This window comes from Rousettus aegyptiacus, unplaced genomic scaffold, assembly GCF_014176215.1.
Source record: "Rousettus aegyptiacus isolate mRouAeg1 unplaced genomic scaffold, mRouAeg1.p scaffold_m13_p_4, whole genome shotgun sequence".
NCBI lineage: Eukaryota > Metazoa > Chordata > Mammalia > Chiroptera > Pteropodidae > Rousettus > Rousettus aegyptiacus.
Window position 1 is genome coordinate 123,800,381 of NW_023416307.1, and position 19,348 is coordinate 123,819,728.

Below are 19,348 nucleotides of genomic sequence, written 5' to 3' on the forward strand. Positions count from 1 at the left end.
TGGAAGCTCCACAATTTGAAACATTGCTAGCCTATAATAAATGGGTTAATTTATGTAACACCCCCCGCCCTCCAAAATGAGGCGGGGAGACATGTGATATTCCAGGTGAGGCTGCAGGGACAGCCAGGAGTCAAACCATCCTTTTAAGGATTTGGTCCCTGTCCTAAGGAGAATGGGAAGCCGCTAGAGTATTTATCCATATAACATGATTATATTTGTGTTTTCAAAAAGATCCCACTGGCTTTTGTGTGGTGAAGAATGGGATCAGGGGGTCCAGGGGTGAGCAACCGCTGAAGCTCAGTGAGTAACGATGTTGGCAGTAGAGAAGGACCAAAGCTAAATGAGTCTCAACCTATTCAGAAGGAAAAATACACAAGAGATGGTGAGATGGAGGGTGAAGAAGAAGGAGAGGAAGGGGTGACTCCAGGGTGCCTGCTCGATGGAACTGGACAGATAGTTATATCACTCACGGAGATAGGGAAAACCTGGAATGAGGCTTGGTTTGAGTTCAGTTTGGGACACGTGGAGTTTGGGGTGCCCATGAGACAGCTAAGTGGAGATGTCAGGTGGACAGTTGGATATGAGCGTCTGGACTTCAGAAGAGAAGTCTCGGGGGAGATGCTCAATTGCAAGCCATAGTGGTATAGGTGATAACAGATCAGTTATTGAAGAACCCATCCAGGGAGTGAGTGAGACTCAAAGAGGGACAAAGACTGAGCCCTGAAGATCTTTGGTATTTGGCAGTCAGAGAGGAGGATGAGCCTGAGGTGGGTCTGAGAAGGAACAGCCGGAGAAGCCGGCGGAAAAGATGGGAAGTGTAGCGCCACAACAGCCAAGGTGAGAGTGGCTAACTACATTAAATCCTGCTGAGAGGTCGAGAAGATGAGGGCAAAGAAATGATGTTTAAAGTTTCTTATTTTTATCATAAATTAAATTAATAAATATTGAACCTTAGGATTCATGGTCTGGCATAACATAAACATCTTCTTCTCTAAACAAGACTCCGATCGTTTTAATAATGACTGTACACCCATAACAGAGGATATTCTTCTTAAACAAGGAATCACAGTAGCTGAGAGAGAAAAATTAAGTAATAGATAGACATATCTGGAGTAAATCAAAAATACTTCCTGACTAGAGATTCTGTTTGGAAGTGAATTATGGCAGATATGCAAAAGAAAATGAATTGTAAGTGTTCACACAATGAGATTTAAAAAATATATTAAACGACTCTCCGGAAAGTAAGAGGTTTTATTAAAGAAGACTAAGATTATTAGAGAAGACCAAACAATATAATGCTAACCCAACAAGAGCAAAGCAAAATAGTTCATGAAACATATATTTGATATGTAGGGAAAATGTGGGAATTAGTTGTAAAAAGTTATAAAAGAGCATGAAACAAAGGGCTAAAAGTCAAAGTTGTTTTTAGTAGAATGTTAAAGACTGTGTTCTGGAATAGAGAAGTGTTAAATGGTTGCTACAAATTTTGGTAAGGCTGCTTCTAAAAAATTTTCTCTCTTCATATTCAGTAAAGAATGAAAATAATTAAGAGTTGGGAGAATAAGGGAATTATACAGAAAAGTGAACAGGTTAAGCATTAGACCACAGATAAATATCCATTGGTGGAGCGAGGGGTCACGTTAAAAAATATTTTAAAGTATCTAAACATCATCAAGTTTAATAAGCAGTAGCAATCTGAGGGCCATTTGGTAATAGAAAATGAAATGGAAAATCTTATTTTTATATCTAGTAGTGGCCATAACAGAAGGCTGGACTCTGAGATGTTATGCTGAAGAAAATCAGATTCAGTCGGTGAGACTTAAACATTTTATGCCTGATAATTATATTGCAAGCAATGACTTCGATGGAATCAGTAAACGTAGAATTGAGAACTAAAATGTACACATAATTCTTCTGGCATGGTTTTCATTTGTCTCTTCAGTCTATCAATTCATTCCATAGACTGAGAGGAGAGAGGGGTGCCTTTTATGTCAGGGCTGTTCTAGGCATTGGGTATGCAACTGTAAACAGAACGGACAAAAATCCCCATCTTTTTAGAGATTGTATTTTAGCAGATGAGACTGTCAATAAACAAAATAAATAAGAAATACAATATATTAAATTGTGGTATTACAAACTACCCCAAAACTTCATAAACTAAAATAATGATTTATTATTTCTAATGGTTCTTCGCTTTGATTGGGCAGCTTTCTGCGGGCCTGACTCGTGGGGCTGTACTCAGCTGACAGGTCGGCTGGTGGCTGAGCTCAGCTGGGCGAGCTGAGGTGCCACTAGAAGTTTCCAGCAGAGGGTTGCTATGATGGGATGGTCATTTTAACAGGGTCATAGACTGAAGAGGGCAAAACAGAAAAACTAGTTTGGAGCCCATGGCCATAACTCCAGTGAGAGGTCTGTGGAGGGGGGTTAGGGGGTTTGTAACCAAATTGAACGTGAGGTGTGGCAGAAAGGAAGAAGACAAGGTTCATGCTAAGGTTTGTGGCCTGAGTAACTAGAAGGATAAATCTTGCATAATCTTGGTTGAAAATCCTCTGGAAGGGCAGGTTGCAGGGACCATCAAGAATTCAGTCTTGTAACTATTCAACCTGAACTGTCTATGAGACATCCAAATGGATGTCTGCTGGGCCGTGAGTCTGGAGGTCTGGGGAGAGGCCTGGGCTGGAGATGTTCATTGGTCACCCAGTATATAAAGGGCAGTGAGGTAGAAAGAAAGCCGGCAGAGGATGGTATCCGAGCAGCCAAGGAAAGAAATGGCGTCAGGAAGAGAGTGATCAGCTGTGTCAAACGCTGCTGGCAGGTCTAGCTGGTACGCACCAAGAACTGACGCTTGTTGATAGTTTTATTTGTTGATTTCTTTGTGAAGCTGAAAAGGAACATTAAATGGGGTAAAAAAAAAATGTTGATTTTATTTATAATTGTGGGTACTTGTAAATGGGATGGTATACTATACATAAAGTTAAAAAAAAAAAACAAACAGAAAAAAACCCTAGTAGATTGTCAGGTGAGTGTGCACACTGGCCTTTTTCTTCAAAATGATAAAGAAATTCTGTTTGAGAGCTTTATGTTACTTTTAATGTAGAATTTTCCCACAGTCTAGTTCTTAGTTGCCAGCTTGACTTTGAAACATTGCTGTTGGTTGTCATGATCAAGGATACTTGAAATCACTACTGTGTTGTGCTGCATTCTGGGGTCAGGGCAGGGGGAGTTAAAGTTCATGTATTCTCGTTAATGGTGCTTAGATATGCTATTTTAATAAAATATTAAAACGATTTTTTTAAGCGATTTGGAGGTCACCAGGGAGTTCGACAAGCAGTTTCAATGGAGTGGTGGAACCCCATTAGAGTCAGTTCCATAGGAAATGAAAAGAGACACATTGGAGACAGCCAATATAAGCTACTCTTTTTAGGAGTTTTGCGCAAAGGTATGACCGCTGGGGTGAGCGGCCAAGGTACAGGTAGAGAGTATCAGATCACCGGAGGAGAGGAGGTCAGAGGATTAAGAGGCTAGAGTATTAGAAGCATCATCCATGCGAATGTTGAGTAGTGATGGAGAATCTGACAGAGCAAAAAGCTAGACTCTTCAGACTGGGGCCACAAGAAGACAAGAGTGTCTGATGACATGTGAGCTGAAGCTGGGCATTTCTCGGGATGGAAGCAGCAGTGAAGAGAAATGAAGAAAGACACCTTGCATGTTGCCAGGTTCAGTGGTCTGAAGGTTGCAGAAGAGGCAGTTTTCTCAGGGGAGAACCAGGTGTAAATGAGAATAAGAAAGTGAAGGGAACTTACAAAGGATGAGAACAGAGGATGTTTTGTTGGTGTCAATATCAAGAGGGCACGGAGGAGGAGTTTCAGAAGTTGGGGAGGAGGAGTGGGAGATGGAGAAATAAAAGGGGATGTAAAGAACTACTTGGCATTAGATTTAAGAGAAAGCAAGGTGACCTGGAAAGCTTGTGTTTCCTGTGTTGTCCGACCTAAGTAAGGATGAAGGCGGGATGAGGTTGATGGTCTCAAGCAGGTGGTGGTGGCTAGACAAGGAGCGGTGGGGCTGAGAGAGGTGCTGGCCTGGAGTAGGCACGCAGGACACAGGCACTCCCACTGGACTACTGAGTAGTGGGTGGTCTTATGCAAAGCACTTGGGCCACCTCCCACTGGCAGAGGGTTGGTCTGAGCTAAGTTGGGAGGATATGGGTCATTTCTGTGGTTAGATGGTGGGTTTGAGGGCTTCAGGTGCATAAGACTTCAAGAGTAACTCCTTGGGGATGTGAAGTACAGCATAGGGAATATAGTCAATAATATTGTAATTATGTATAGTGCAGGGTGGGTACCAGACTAATTGGAGGGATCGCTTTGGAAATTATATAAATGTCTAACCACTATGCTATACATCTGAACTGATATAAAATAATATTGAACATCAACTCTAATTGAAAAATTAAAAATAAATAAATAAAATTTCCCAGTTCTCCCCCCACCCCACCCCCAAAATAACTCCTTTTATTTTGCATCCACCTACGGACATAACAGCAGGGCTGCGTGGAAGCTGGGAGGACTCCAGCACTCCTAAGTTTTATTAGGGTGTCTGTATGTACAAGACTTCAGTTCTGGGCATCTGTCTGACAGGAACCCAGCACTATATCCTCAGGATCATCAAGGGCTTTTTAAAGCATAAGACACAGGAAAGACCCAAGTCCGTATCTTTTATCCTTAAGATTTAAGCTCATTGTTAGAAAAGTTCTGAGTTAGTGTTGTCAGAGTTCAGTGAGGACTTTCAGGCTCCACTGAAATTTTCACCTTATAATCTGAGGGCAGCTCCAAGTTTTGTACATTTAAAACCCTGAAAAGTGTTCTAGAAGTGAGTTGGATTGAATAAATCTTTTCCTTTAAAATAATCACATTACTTATTTTTTCTGCATTTTGATAAACTTCTTGAAAATGTAGCACTTCTAATGAACTCCAAAGAGCTTTCTCAGATTACCTCCACAGGGAACCAGAACAAGTTGAGAAACACAATTATTTTGATTTGAGTGCTTTCTTGAAGAGTTGAACAATAAGACAAATGGAACAACCATTAATAAACCATGAATGCATTTTCTTGTATTTTCTACTTAGTAGCAAATGTGAAAGCCTGTTAGCTATAGTCTTAAATAATGACAACTATATCTCTTTTGGAAAAACTTCGCGTTTATTTTACATGGAATAAACTGTACAGATCTCAAGTGTACAGTTGGATGAGTTTTGACAAGTGCATAAACTCATGTAATGACCATCCAGATCAATATATAGAACATTTTCACTCTCGCTGTGCCATTTTCCAGTCAATACGCCCATTGACAGGCAACCATTCTTCTCATTTCTATTGACTAGTTTTGGCTGTTCTTGAACTTCATATAAACAAAAGCATATCGTTAAGTACTGTTTTGTTCCTAGATTCTTTTGCTCAGCATAATGTTTTGAGATTCATCTATGTTTTAGCATGTATCAATAGTTTGTTCCTTTTTTTTTTTTTTTACTGCCAAGTAGCATTCTATGAATATACCACTATTCTGTTGATGGACATTTAGATTATTTCTAGTTTAGGACTATTACAAATATGAAAAAAGCAGCTTTGCATATTCATCTGTTTGTTGTTGTTGTTGTTATTGTTGTTGTTGTTTTTATGAACATGTGTTTTCATTCCTCTTGGGCAAATACTTAGGAATGGAATTGCTGGGTCATAGAGTAGATGTATATTTAAATTTTTACAATACTGCCTTACTATTTTCCAGAGTGGTAGCTTCATTTTTCATTCCCAACAGCAGTGCCTGAGAGTTCCAGGTCCTCCACATCGTTACCAAGACTTGATGTTATCAGTCTTTTTCATTCAAGCTATTCTAAGGGTGTGTAGAGATATTCCATTGTGATTTTAACTTGCATTTCTGATGAGGAATATTAGGCACCTTTTCATGTGCTGAATGCCTATTTGTGTGTCTTCTTTTGTGAAGTATCTTTTCAATTCCACGCCCAATATTCAGCTCTTTATTAAAGCTTTTATTGAGAATACGGCTTCATTAGGTAGTATTTTATTGACTGATCATGTTCTTTAATATAGAAGCTGAATGTTGTGCAGACATTGAGGCAGCAATGGCAGAAACAAGAGAGCTAGGTCAGGGCATTAGATTTAGATTTTTCCAAATAGTTTGTTTCTCAGGACAATTGTAGAAGCCACCATTTTATTACTAAAAGGTTCCAAGTGCTATTTCAGTTCAATTTCAAAAGAGAACAATTACTCTATAAACTCTATCAAATTGGAGTTGGGGAAATTTATATAAAAGTGGTGGTACAGCCTATAACATATTTTTATAGCGTTATACTTTTGAGACATAATTTTATTTAACGACCACCCAAATTTGTGTCATAATGAACATGTGCTAAAGGCCCATTAAAAGTTTTTGCATTATAAGTCATCTTTTAAAAAATATAAACACAAAGATGTCATTGTAGAAATATAAATGATCTCTAAGATCATTTCCAATTCTAAGAGTTTATGAAAAGGAATTCCCCAGGTATTAACGATTGTTTATTGTTATTTGGTATAACTGAGGCTCGCATGATTCCTGATTGAATAACCTTATAAAAGAATGATCTACACTAGCACTGTCCAACAGAACTTTCTTCTATGATGAAATGTTTTATTAAGTGATTCCAATATGGAAGCCACTATCCACATGTGACTACTGAGCATTGAAACGTGGCTAGGAAGACTAAGGGGCTGAAATTTAGATTTTATTTTAACTAATTAAATTAAAATTTAAATAGCTATATAGTGCTAGTGACGACACTATTAGACAGCACAGACCTATACCCTTAAAAAAAGAAATGATCTTAAATGGTTTTTTTTTTCCCCTTAAGAAGGTCTTCTTATCAGTGTCAGGCCTCCTCCCCTTGTCCTATGTGAAGAGCCGTGACCAGGAAAATGGAGCGTATGTGATGTGGAGATGGAACTGAGGACAAGGTAGGTAGGCAAGGAAGCGGAAGCAATGTGAACAACTGATTTCAAGGGGACCTCCCTCCTCTCTCCAGAAATGCTGTGGAGCACATACATACCACATATTGTTAAATCAAATAGAAATGGTCCTCGTAGTCACATACTGTATGTATTACGCTGCAAGTAAATGTGCTCTGTCCCTTCTGTTGCCCAGGGCACTGGGTGTTTCTTAGAAGATTTACGACATTCTACTTTACGGTTCTGTTGTTAATCTAACATTCCCTAACAGAACCTGCAGTCTCTGAAGACAGAAAACTTATTAGTATTCAAATTCTTTCTACTGTTATGGCAAAGCCTCATATATACTAGGCAAGCAATAAAGAATAAATTTTTATTATTTTAAATGATTAAATATGTAATTTCTATAAAAGTAGAAAAAGCAGAGCAGGAGTTAGCACAGTGGAGGTTAATTTACACTGAAGGTCTAAAAATCACCGCTAAAGAGTTAGATGATGATCATATTATACCAGCCATGCAAAGCTTATTCTATGCTATTTATTTTTTGGATTTATAAAGTCACACCCCGTGTGGTCTGGCAAGAATTCTGATTCTACTACACTAAAACTTTAGTATAAATAATTTAGTTGAATTTTTAAAATATAACCTGCAATAAATTTAAATAGTTACTAGATAGCTGCTTAGAGACTAGAATAAAAGACTTCATTTGTGCTGAAATAGTTCCAAAGGTTTTTAACAGATTTTTACTTAGGCAGCCTTTTCTAACTCGCCTCCTTTCTTTGTTTATACACACACTTCTTTGAGAACCACTCTGGGTTCTCCCATTATAGCTAATGGGAATGTGTTTTTCAGATGTGAAAAGTGGTGTTGTGGTTTAAAAAAAAAAAAAAAAAAGGAGGGTTAAAAATCAATCTCCTAAAACCCCATGTTGACAGTCTTCACCAGTTGTGAATGCATGCAAACATAATTCTTACAAGAAGTATTGCTGCCAACAATATACTTCTCTTAAAGGCCATTCTTTAATTAAGGCAGAAACTAGCTGTGGCAGTCATGATCTATAATAATGGATAACATTTATTGAGTGTTTACTATGTTTCAGGCAATATTCTAGGCAGTTAACATGTATTAATTCATATAATCTTCGTAGCAAATCTATGAGGTAGATAATATTGTTAATCCCATTTTCGTTGAGGAAATAGGCACAGAGATGTTAAGAAGTTTGTACGAGATCATGCAGGGATTAAATGATGGAGTCAAGATTCCAAGCCAGGCTGAGTAACCCCGAAATCAGGTTTAACTACTATACTATACCACAGCTACACACACACAGGGAAAGCTTCCTTGCAGGCAACCTAAGAAAAGCCATGTTCTGTTCTAATCACTGACTCAAGTTTAAAACGTGCACAGACAAGAGAAAGCAGCAGATTGTAAAGCTTACTTCTGCTTTGAAAGTCATTGAAGATGAAAATGAGCACTGTAAAAAAAGGTTGATTTTCTAAACTTTATGTATATCACCAAAACAAAGTGGTAAAAAAAAAAAATGTACCCCTATGTTATATCTGCAAGATCCAATAACATATTTCTATTAAGAAAATCTCAAATTAAAATGCGAGCTCAGCATTTACAAAATTTTTGTCTTAAAATCTGGAAATCATGTTGACTGAATAATTAGAAAAAAATGTAACAGGCAAGTCATTAACGCCTCATTACCACCCTTCACAGCAGCTCACAGAGCTACAAGTAATCTAAGATGTTTACAATTAACTTTTCCTTACAAAATTCTTATTGAGGAGAGCTTTTATCCTATAGCTAAAAACACATTATTTTTAAAATGCCACTTCTATTAAAGGAGCTTCCAAAAATGAACGAAATAACAGAAGTAGCATTTACCATGTACTAGAAACTTCTGAGTTTTACATGCGTATTCCATTTAGTCTTAATAATCCATTTAGTCTTTAATCCTCAGAACAATCTAGTGAGGTAGATATTATTATTTATAATGTACATGAGGAAACTCAGATATGGAGAGGTGAAGTAATTTGCTCAAGGTCACACAAATGGTGGTGGTAAGATTCAAATCCAGGTATCCTGGCTTTAGAGTATCAGCTCTTAGACACTAAGTTGTCAAAATGAAGAGAAGATACTTTTCCTGTAAGACATATATATTATTGAACAAAACCTAACCATGGCAGAAATGGAATGATGTAAAGATGGCAAGAGGAACTTCCATGCAAACATTTCTCATGTATTTTGTTATTCAAATGTTCAAAATAAAGTAACTTAAAATTTAGTTATTTGTACTTTAATTCGTTTTCCTTATACCCAAATCAGTAATCTCTCTCCTTTATTTTTTTAAATGAGGGCTAAATATGAAAAATTTCTAATTTTCTTTTCAGAGCTTTACCCAAAGTTATCCATTGGCAGTAACTTAAAAAAGCAACAAAGCATTTTTAAAATACTTGCCTTCCTTATCAGATGTCTGCTAGACTTCTAAAGAAAACTTAAATTTTTTTTTGATCCTAGCTTCAGTTAAATAAAACAGTTTTGAGCTTCCTCTAGGCTTAGGCCTAGAAGACTGTCAAGTGACTATTCACCATCCACATGCATCCTAGGTATTACATACTAACTTTAGAGTTGTTCACCTCCAGAGAAGAGTGCACAAATCAGCAAGATTTGGCTCTCTGAACTCTTCTTCTTTAGGACAGCAGCTGTTCAAAAATCTAAGCTCGTTAAGTCCTTTAAAGGGCTCATTTTATGTCGTTTTAGGATGATCCTGGAAGACTCTAGCAGCAAAATATACACGCAATTGCCTTTCCAAGCACTTAGATCAGTCACTGCTCCCAAAGAACCAATACTAACAGGGATGTTTTGGAAATGTGGGCTTTCTTTGGATGGCACAGATTAATGGCAACGCTGGCATTTGGTGGGTGGGGACCAGGGAAGTTTTCAATGTCTTGCAACATATGGGGCAATCTCACACGATGAAACGTAGTTTGGCACTCTGTGACTTTTGGAAGTCCATTTATATAGGAGAAAAATCATTTATGATTATCCGAACCTAGAACCTAACTTTTTACATGTAAACATGAAGTACTTTTCTGCATAGCTTTAAAATTCATTAAAGTTTCCAAATATGCAACTACCATGTAAATCAAGATTGTACATTGTTTTGTGCAGAACTCTACTATGCATTTAGGGGGGAAAAATCTTATCAGTGAAAATGCTCTTCATGTTTGAGTTACAACAGTCTACATGTAATCACATACATGACCACACATACTTCATTGTCTTCTGATGTTATTATGCTCGAGCATTTACATACTGAAATACAAGTTATAAATTACTTTCTCTTCTTTTCTACATTGCAATTATTATTATATACACTTTAATTATGAGTGGAGACATTTATTTTCACTTCAGGATAGTAAAGGGGACATTTTGTATAAAAAGGAAGTAATGAATTTGATAGGGTCAGATTTACTGACTTAGAATGTCGGCTGTAATACAAAGATGCAACTTGCACAGGTAGAAAATTAAATAGCTAAAGATGACAAATGTCTGTTTTCAGTACATGGGTAACCTTCAATATAGTTTAATCAAGTAGAAAAACCTGTTCAATGCTTCACTTTTACTCTGGAACTCCTACATGACACAGTATATTCTTTCTGATGAAACAATATGTACTAAACTTTCAGATGACTATGCAGATGAGCTGATATCATCCCAGAAAGGCTAGAATCAGTGCTGCTTTGTTTCAGTCCCTCCTCCTCTTCTACCCTCAGATGCTGATGTGTAACAGAAACAGAGCTTTGTTAGGTGGTGGGTCTGCAGTTTTGCTGTGTGGAGAATCAATTTATTACCACCATCCTCCACATTTCATTTACATACTGTCGCTCTGTCTAAAATAACTTAACATTCTTAACATTTCTCGCTTCACTTCAAAGCCAAATATTTGGTTCACTTTTTGTAGATATAAACCTTTTATAAAGGTCAAAGAGCTGCTAAAATAGTTCACTGCACATGACAAACATATTCAAATGGTCAAACATATCTGTATGCTGTAATTAATTTTTTCAAGATATTTGTGGAAAAAATATAATAAAGCAAAAATTTGCAGAGTAATCTAATAGTTGCCAATGTAAACACAGAATTCTAATTTTTTATTATATTTTCAACATCCTTTTATGTATCAACATTCCTTAAAGATTCAGATCAACAAATTCAAACCACAGAAACGAATGATAAAGATTTAAAGATTTTACTTTTTTAAATTCTTAGCAGTAGACTCTACTATGGAAAAATTCAAAATGAACTTGTGGTCCATAAATTGTTATAAGATAACCTCCACTAAATGTGAATGAGCCGGATAAGATTTAAGTCTTTTCTCACACTTATGTTTCCAGGTAATAAACTTTAAATTTTCTTATTACCAAATGAAAGAGTATATAAATTTTTTAAATTAAACAAAAGCATTAACTTGACAAATTAGTTTATTAAGTTTAAGGTTGTGCATAATAAAGCCACAATAATGACAATTCAAATGAAGTAAACAGAATAAACCATTTATTAAAACACTGTATAATAAAATACTTTTTGATCTAATGCTATAGTGGTAAACATTTCCCCTACATTAACATTCCACCTAAAATAGTTAAATTACAACATAATCGGAGCAGAACTTGAAAATACTTCTGTCCTTCACCACTTAATAACTAAACATAAGGTGAGTGCAGATCTAAGTTTTCTTGATGAGTAAAAGATAGAGGACAATAACCTAAAAGAGAAATAAAATCTCATGTGCCTAAAGGTTAACTTTTATTTACCCTGCTCACTGGTCCCAACTTACAATTCTCATTTATCAAATAAATATTTCATGAATCATCCCATTCCCCACAGAAAATAAATATTAGAAACAAATTAAGGATAAGAGTTGGGTTTTAAACTGCACTTTATTTGTTACGATAACATTGTCTCTTCTTCTTCTTTTTTTTTTGAACTGATCAACCATAAGCATGTAAAAAGTTCTCTTCTGAATGGAACTGCTTCCACAGCTCCTTGGATATCAATAAGTAAATCAGAAAGGTCAATTTGTAATTCTCTCCTCCTTTATAGCACTTCTAAGCAGTGTGTGTGACATACCACAGAGGTAGGAAAGACCATCTTTAATAAATTATCTTCTTAATTGCAGAGAATTTCTGAACATAAAACTGAAAAACTGCTAAACCATGCCTTCGATGGGTTCCCAAAGACCAAAGATCCATTTCTTCTTTGAAGAATCAGGCCCCTGGAGTGTCCTGGCCTTTGTAGGGCACTTGATAACGAGATCCACCAGGGCTCTGGACAACTGCGCTAAGAGAGCCTTCTGCTGCTCTCATTTGCCAATTCTTTGGACCACCCAGTCTTGCTGGCAGAGAGGACAGCGATTGTTCTGTTTCACCCATAGGGACATGCAGCAGTTGTGGAAGGAATGATTACATTCTCCCCAGACCACTAAAAGAAAAAAAAAGTTATCTGACATTACATATTTCAATTTAAATTACTGAGCTCAAATATATAGCTTATTTTAGATTATGAACAATAAACACAGTTCCTAATCTCAAAGATGGTCAATTGGTCAAACAAATTTTTCTATCTATAAAGAAAAACTTACATGTGTAAATTACACTTAAGAAGTGAGATAAGGAAATGTGCTTAGGGGACTTTCCATCAACGCTCTAGAATCTGTGGATGATGAGCTCACCCCCCCCCCCCCCCATTCCTACACAGCTCCACAGGCTATCCTCCTGAAGTTAAGAAATAAAAACCTTGAGCCTTCCTTAGATCTAAGATCTTCTCAGTCACATACTGACCGTGAAGACCTCTGGGGCTTTATTTTACTGAAAAATGTCCTCCGTATTTTTATGTACCAAGATATGAGTTTTAAAAATTTTCAGTTCATAGTAGGCCATTATAAATAGATGACATGCTTCTAAACATTATCAACTATACATCTACTGAGCTGTTTGCTAGAGGTGGTGATGAGTTGTGTTAAATCGTCCATAAGCAGTGTAATTCCTCATGTTACAAAAAGAATGAAATTTTCAAAGTGGCTGGCTAGAAAGAGAGGTCTCTATGACCAAAGAAAGCCAGTCTACACCTCACAATTCCCAAATTAATATTTTTTAAACAAATAGTATGAAAGAAAAACTTTAAACCGAGGGAAATCACACACAATGTAGAATACAATCTCAAAGGTGGGCTTCATCTGTCCCTTGCTTGACCAACTGAGCTACATGATAACAAAGTAATGAAAATATAAGAAAAAAAGAAAAAAATAAAAAAACTTCTTATGAAAAATGGCTGTAGGGAATAGGAAGCAAAGAGGAATCATTCCAGTGTTTCAGGAGGAAGAACAGAGGATTTGATCATAACTGTATAAACCATGATTAAGAAGCTGTATGTAAACCACACAAGCACAAAGTACAAAGTTAATCTTTTATTCTAGGAAAACATTTAAACACTTTCATATAGCAATCTAGAAGTGATGACTTCGAGAACTAGAATATAAAAACCTTTGAACTGCTTAAAACATTTAGCCTAAGAGAACTTTAATAGCCCCAGACTATTAGAAAAATTTAGTCAATTTTCACATACAAACTATATCTCTAAAAGATCAAGACTTAGAATTTTTTCTACCTTAAAGTTAAATAGTATATCAAAGAGTACTGAAAACAGAAATGCTTTATTAGAATAAAACTCTACCAAAACTGACCTATAACATGATCAAAATTTAAATGATGTTTTGGCAAATTCCTTATTGTATAATTTCCTTTATAGAAGAGAATTATTTGTTTGATTATCAAAATGTCTACTATGTTCATGTCTGGAACATATAACCAATTCTTCTTAATCACAGAATTTGCAGATTAATTCCATTAAGGCCTTTTGAAAACCAACACATTTTATATTAATAATAGATCACTGCTTTACAGTTTATTTTTGTGTATTGATAAAGTCAATCTTAATAGCAAATTCAAACATCCCCACTGAGAGAGAACCTTCAGTTGAAAAAGCAAGAGATCGAAATTACAACATACCAACACAATCCTCTTGTTTGTTTTCAGCTTGACATCTAAGACAGGCATCTAAAAGTAAACAAATAGCAATTCTCATTCTGATGCTCAGAATATAATTTTTAAACCCAGACACTTCAAAGTCAAATAAAAGCCCAAAGGGTTAGAGATGGAGATAAGAGACTCATATTATTAATTTCTCATCTGAACATAACTGTTTAAAGATGAATAAAGTACAAGGCACTCTACTTAAATTTACTTATGACCAGGAGCAATTTCACAAGGGTTACCGACCCTCTATTTTTACAAGCTCTAATGAAAACAAGTCCTGACAGTAGATGCAACCACTAGAGAAAAACAAGCCATACCCCTCTATATTAGAAGTTTTTATAAGCTCACTTGGCATGCTCACATAGATCGACCTTAGGGGTAGTCTATTTTCAAAACACCCTTTTAAAAAGGACACACACATAAGTAGGTATTTGCTTATACGTACAAAGAAACTCTAGGATACCTGAGAAAATAATAATAAAGACTACCTGGGAGGGGATAGAATGGGAAGAAGTTTTCATTGCATATTATCTTTAATTTTGGAATTATGTGACTGTATAATCTACATAAAAATCAAATTAGTTTAAAAAATAGCCTCTAAATACTAGGTTCTCTTTTTTTTCTTTAAAGAAAACGCTCCCTTTACAAATAAGTCTGAGCCCAAAGCATTTACCTGACAATGGCAAAGTATTTTAATAAATTACTTGGGAGCAAATATTAGGAATAGGAATCTAAAGGGTATAATTAGAATTTTTCAAAATTCAGTCTCGAGGAGATAATACTGAATATCTCTCAAGGACTAAGAAAATAGATTTATTCACTAGCTGAAAGAGGAGTCAAAATTGGGTAAAAGGAAGTTCAAACCAAGAGCCAAAAAGTTTTTAACATAAACTGGAGAAAAATAATTCTGTAAAAATAGACACATGAAGATGAAGCCGGCTTCTCTTCTTAAAAGGGATTATGCGCAGGCATTTGTTTGCTTCTCTCTGCATGCTTTTACCCTGAAAAAACACACCACCCAGGCCTCTTCAGTGTGGATTATAAACAACCACTGCCTCCTAAGACTTTCTTTAATTCCACAATTACTGAGCATCTCCTGGGGACACTAGGGACACCAAAATGACCAAGTCTGGGTCCCTGGTTTCTTCAGCAAATGGGGAGGTAGACGGGCAAAAAGCTAAGTATCATGAGGATCATGATATACAGTGAAGCTATGGCTCTAGTTCTGTGCATCATAGAATTAGAGTTTGTGATCCCAACTGCCTCTTTTACAAATTAGGAAAAGAAGGCTCCAATAGGTTATGTCAAATGTCCAAGTTAACATATAGCCATGAAGGATTACTCTGGCTCTTTATAACTTGGCAGTACGAGTGAGCACATTCCCCTCTTCCTCTGCAGCACTTGTTGCTGTCTGCTCCTTTCAGAATGAAGGGAGGGGAGTGGAAACCAAGGAATAGTGTTAATCGCGTCAGATGGGTAGACAGGTTCAAGAAGTCATAATAAATCATTAAGGCATATTAGATGAATTCAAATATTAAGGAAATGGGATTAAGTGGGCTCTCTTTATAGTATTCAGGAATCTTTGACTTATGCTTATAGCTTTGATTTAGGTGATCAAAACTAACCTAAATCAATTAAAAATTTCCAAAGTTTCCGATAAAAGAAAAAAGCTTTGTATGTTCCTAATATTAAAAACAGCACATTTCTAAGGAGTACAATTACAGTAACACTTTTAGAGTGACGCTAGGGAAAGGACTAGGAAGTCTGAAAAACAAACTTCTTTGCTGTCACCTGACCACTAAGTGGATTTTAATACCTCATAAACAAAATACAAAGAATACTTTCCTGAATTCAAAGTATAGCTGTTGCAAATCTGTAACATTAATCCACAGAAGCAGAACATTTGCTATAATTAGAAAGTCAATGTGAATGGGTGCCATTTAGAGCCCATACTTTGACTTACTTTAAATATCCCACTAAAGTTTATTTGTTGCAAGAGTTCAACTGCTACCTTAAATTCTGCATTTCTACTTACTAGTTAAAAATTTTTCTTTGAAGAGAAAAAGAAAATGCCCTTTTGGAACAAGGAAATTTAGGGGACAAAATCTTTAGCAAAGCCTGTCTTGCAAAAGAATGAAAGGAGAGCAATTCTCTTTATTTCCTCCAATTCTGTATTTTCAGAGCAAGACACAAAGTTTTTAAACTACAGAAACCTCAGTTTTTCTTCACCTACCCTTAAATTATTTAAGATGCTTTCATAACTTTTAAATGCCCTACTTAAAAATAACAACTTGCATTTAAACAGCTCTGTTTTCAAGGTGGTCTGAGAGCTTGCAACAATATAAAACAAAACGGGATGAAGCTGTTCTGAAAGGCTTCACTTGATATATTTTATTACAAATATCGTAGAAAGAAGACGACTTATTTCCAAAAGCAGGTTCTCCACAAAAGTCTGACTTAGAGTAGGGCAGTATCTTCTCCAGGAAATGGCATCCTATGACAGGGAGGGTCCAGAAAAGGGATTAAGTTTTATGTTTCTGGAAAGGGGTTTACATTATTCAATTCCCATGAAATTTAAATATTTTTAAACCACAATGTATCTCCTGCAAGCCAAGCGAGTGCCTCCTGACCCGTCTTGAATCATTTAGATTTAAATGAGTCATGCAGCACAGCAGTAGCTAATCCAGAAATGCAATGGCTGGGAACACTTTTCTTGCTTGCACCTCTCAAGAGAACTGACGGTGTCATTTTTCTGGAAGATGACCAGAGCATCACTTTGGTGCGTGACCAGGACCATTAAAGTGCTCTGCTGAATCAGGACCTTTACACTGACCCCTCTGCGGTTTGCTTTTAGAGATGGCGCTAGAGCTGGCCACACTAACCGAAGTGGCCAGTTCCCAACGAACCACCTAGCTATATTTTCTTGGTTACACCCATCTTTACCTGAACTTATCTTATCTAATTACTCTGCTTACTGCCCTTTTCTCTCCCTAGACTACAGTCCCAGGCGCTGTAGGTCTGTTGAGCGACCTCACGGTCCACAGCACTGGCGTGGGCCCTTGTCCCCCGGCTCTGGGGCAAGGCGATCCCCGCCCCTTCTCCTTCGGGCAGGAGTCTCTCCGAGTGTTGGCCCGTCCCCCGGTCCGGAGCCAGTCCCGCGAAGGCCGTAGCGCGACCCGGGCCTCGCGTGCAGTGCTTACCCATCACCTGGACCCTGCAGATGGCGCACGTATCGCACTCTACATCCCAGCTCCACATAGCCACCGCGTTCCACTTCTTGAGAGAGAACATTTTGTCGCCTCCCGACTTGGAGCCTGCACTCCCGGAGTGAGAGGACAGGGTGCAGGGCTCCTCGCCGTCTTCCACGTCGGCCATGGCGGCGGCGCGGAGCCGGCGGCGGAGACGTTGGGTCGGGGAAGGCGGGCGGCTATGGCGGCTCTGTGGGGCCGCCCGACGGGCCACAGCGCCGCCCGCAGGCCGCCTGCTCCTGCGACGCCTACGGCAGAGGCCGCCCGCGGTTGGCTGGCGCGGGACAGTGACGTCACCGTACGCCAGCGCCCGGCCGCAGTCCCCGCCCACTCCCGGTGATGGGGCAATTTAGAAGGCTAAGGGCCTGGGGGCGACCGGGTGGTGGAGTCCGGCCACCGAGCTGTTGAGTGTTACTGTCGTGAGAGCTAGCGCACACGGCGCAGGAACCACACGTTCTGCTTTATGCCTTCATGAAACTTACCGCTCTCAGAAATTATCTCGTTAATATATCCATTTGTCGACGCTCCCAAATGTAAATTCCATCAAAACAGGGACCATGCCTTTATCATCACCTTGTCCCCCGTATCTAAAAAATATCTGGCTACAGAAGGACCAGCTATTTGTCGAGTGAATGAATGCCCTTCATGATCTTCTAGAAATCTGGTTCAACGGTTCTCAAACGTTTGGTCTCAGGACCCCTTCACAGTTACAAATTATTAAGACTTTTGTTTGTGAAGGATATATACTTGCTTTTAAATAAATTAAAACAGGAAAATTTTTGAAATAACAGTAATAAACCCTACAAGTTATTATTAGAGCGATGACATCACATAATGTAGCTTCTGGAAACACCACACAGCGAATGAAAAGAGAGAAGTAGCTCTGAATATTGTTATGCAAACAGTTTTGACCTCTGAACGGATCCCAGGAACCCCTGGGACCACTATCTGAGAACTTCTGATCTAATTTAACCTTTCATATGTAGGAGGAATGAGGTCCAGAGAAGTAACTTAAAGAGCACACTGCCACTGCATGATGGTGACAGTTTTGAAGCCAGGGTTCTATTGCTAGCCCAGGGTCATATAATTATGTTTTCCCAAGCAAAGCAGACAACGTCTCCATTTAAAAGATGAGAAAGTTAAGGCACAGAGAGCCTGAGGAGATGCCTGATTTCCACCACCACCTAGTGGTGGACACCTGCTGTGTCAGGTTTGGGATTCAGAACCTCCCCGCTCTTACTGGGCCTTCCATTATTCCCTCATCTCCCGGTGTCAAGCTTTGTGCCTGAGTAGGGGCCAACCAAGGTCAAGGAGTTTGACAGAGGAGACAAGGATGCATACATACCTAAAAATATAAATATGGACATAGGGTCATATTTGACTAGGGGCTAATACATGCTGTTTTTTGAGTGGCCTGTTAAGTGCTGTGAGGGACAGAGATGTTGTGAGGACTGATGCAGTGAGGGAAAGCCTCATAGAAAAGGTGAAGTTTGAAATGGGGGGAGATGGGAGGCCCTGGCGGTCAGGCAATCAGTGAAGAAAGCAACTCTCTACAAGCTGTCGGCTGGAGCAGAGCAGTAGTGGTGGCAGCAGTCATGAGTTTGACCACATTAACTTTATGAGCCAGACAAAAATGCCTATAAACAAACCCAGATGAACCATACACAATGCATGTTCTGTTCATATTAAGTGACCATACATTTGACTAGAGATGGCTATAAGTGTAAGATAGCTAATAAAAAAAAGGCTGGAACCAGATGAGGATAAAATGCACCCAGTTGGTAGAAACTAAACAGTTTGAAAGAGAAAAGGAGAGAAACTCAGATGAAAGGATGAAAGATAGAAGCTGGTTAAGGACAGGGAATGATACATGCTTATGCCAAGTCTGAACCTCATCACCCAGCCCCTGGATTATTGTGTCCTGACTTCCTTCCTGTCTCTCCTCTTCAGTCTAACTGGCATTCCATCTAATGTACTGTTTAATTTTCCTATATCCCC

General features: G+C 38.0%; 1 protein-coding gene across 2 annotated transcripts; it reads right to left on the reverse strand.

Moving 5' to 3' along the window:
• Positions 1-11,471: 11,471 nt before the first annotated feature.
• On the reverse strand, positions 11,472-17,579 carry RNF7 (ring finger protein 7). Of its 2 annotated transcripts, none has more exons than XM_016141876.2 (3): positions 17,303-17,557; positions 14,076-14,123; positions 11,472-12,489 (listed from the first exon to the last, which is right to left on the reverse strand). In XM_016141876.2, exons 1-3 carry the CDS (start codon positions 17,475-17,477, stop codon positions 12,371-12,373), a joined length of 342 nt encoding a protein of 113 aa, XP_015997362.1. In that variant the 5' UTR covers positions 17,478-17,557; the 3' UTR covers positions 11,472-12,370. The 2 variants fall into 2 exon arrangements, with proteins under 2 accessions (XP_015997362.1, XP_036075413.1); XM_036219520.1 differs by having other exon boundaries at positions 12,433-12,489; positions 17,310-17,579.
• Between the last annotated feature and the right edge of the window lie 1,769 nt (positions 17,580-19,348).

Coding starts and splice junctions, on each gene's coding strand:
- RNF7 (XM_016141876.2), bottom strand. CDS start 17,477: ATGGCCGACGTGGAAGACGGCGAGGAGCCCTGCACCCTGTCCTCTCAC. Junction 14,124..17,302: donor CTGCAGGGTCCAGGTGATGG/GTAAGCACTGCA, acceptor GTTTACTTTTAG/ATGCCTGTCTTAGATGTCAA. Junction 12,490..14,075: donor CAAACAAGAGGATTGTGTTG/GTATGTTGTAAT, acceptor TTTTTCTTTTAG/TGGTCTGGGGAGAATGTAAT.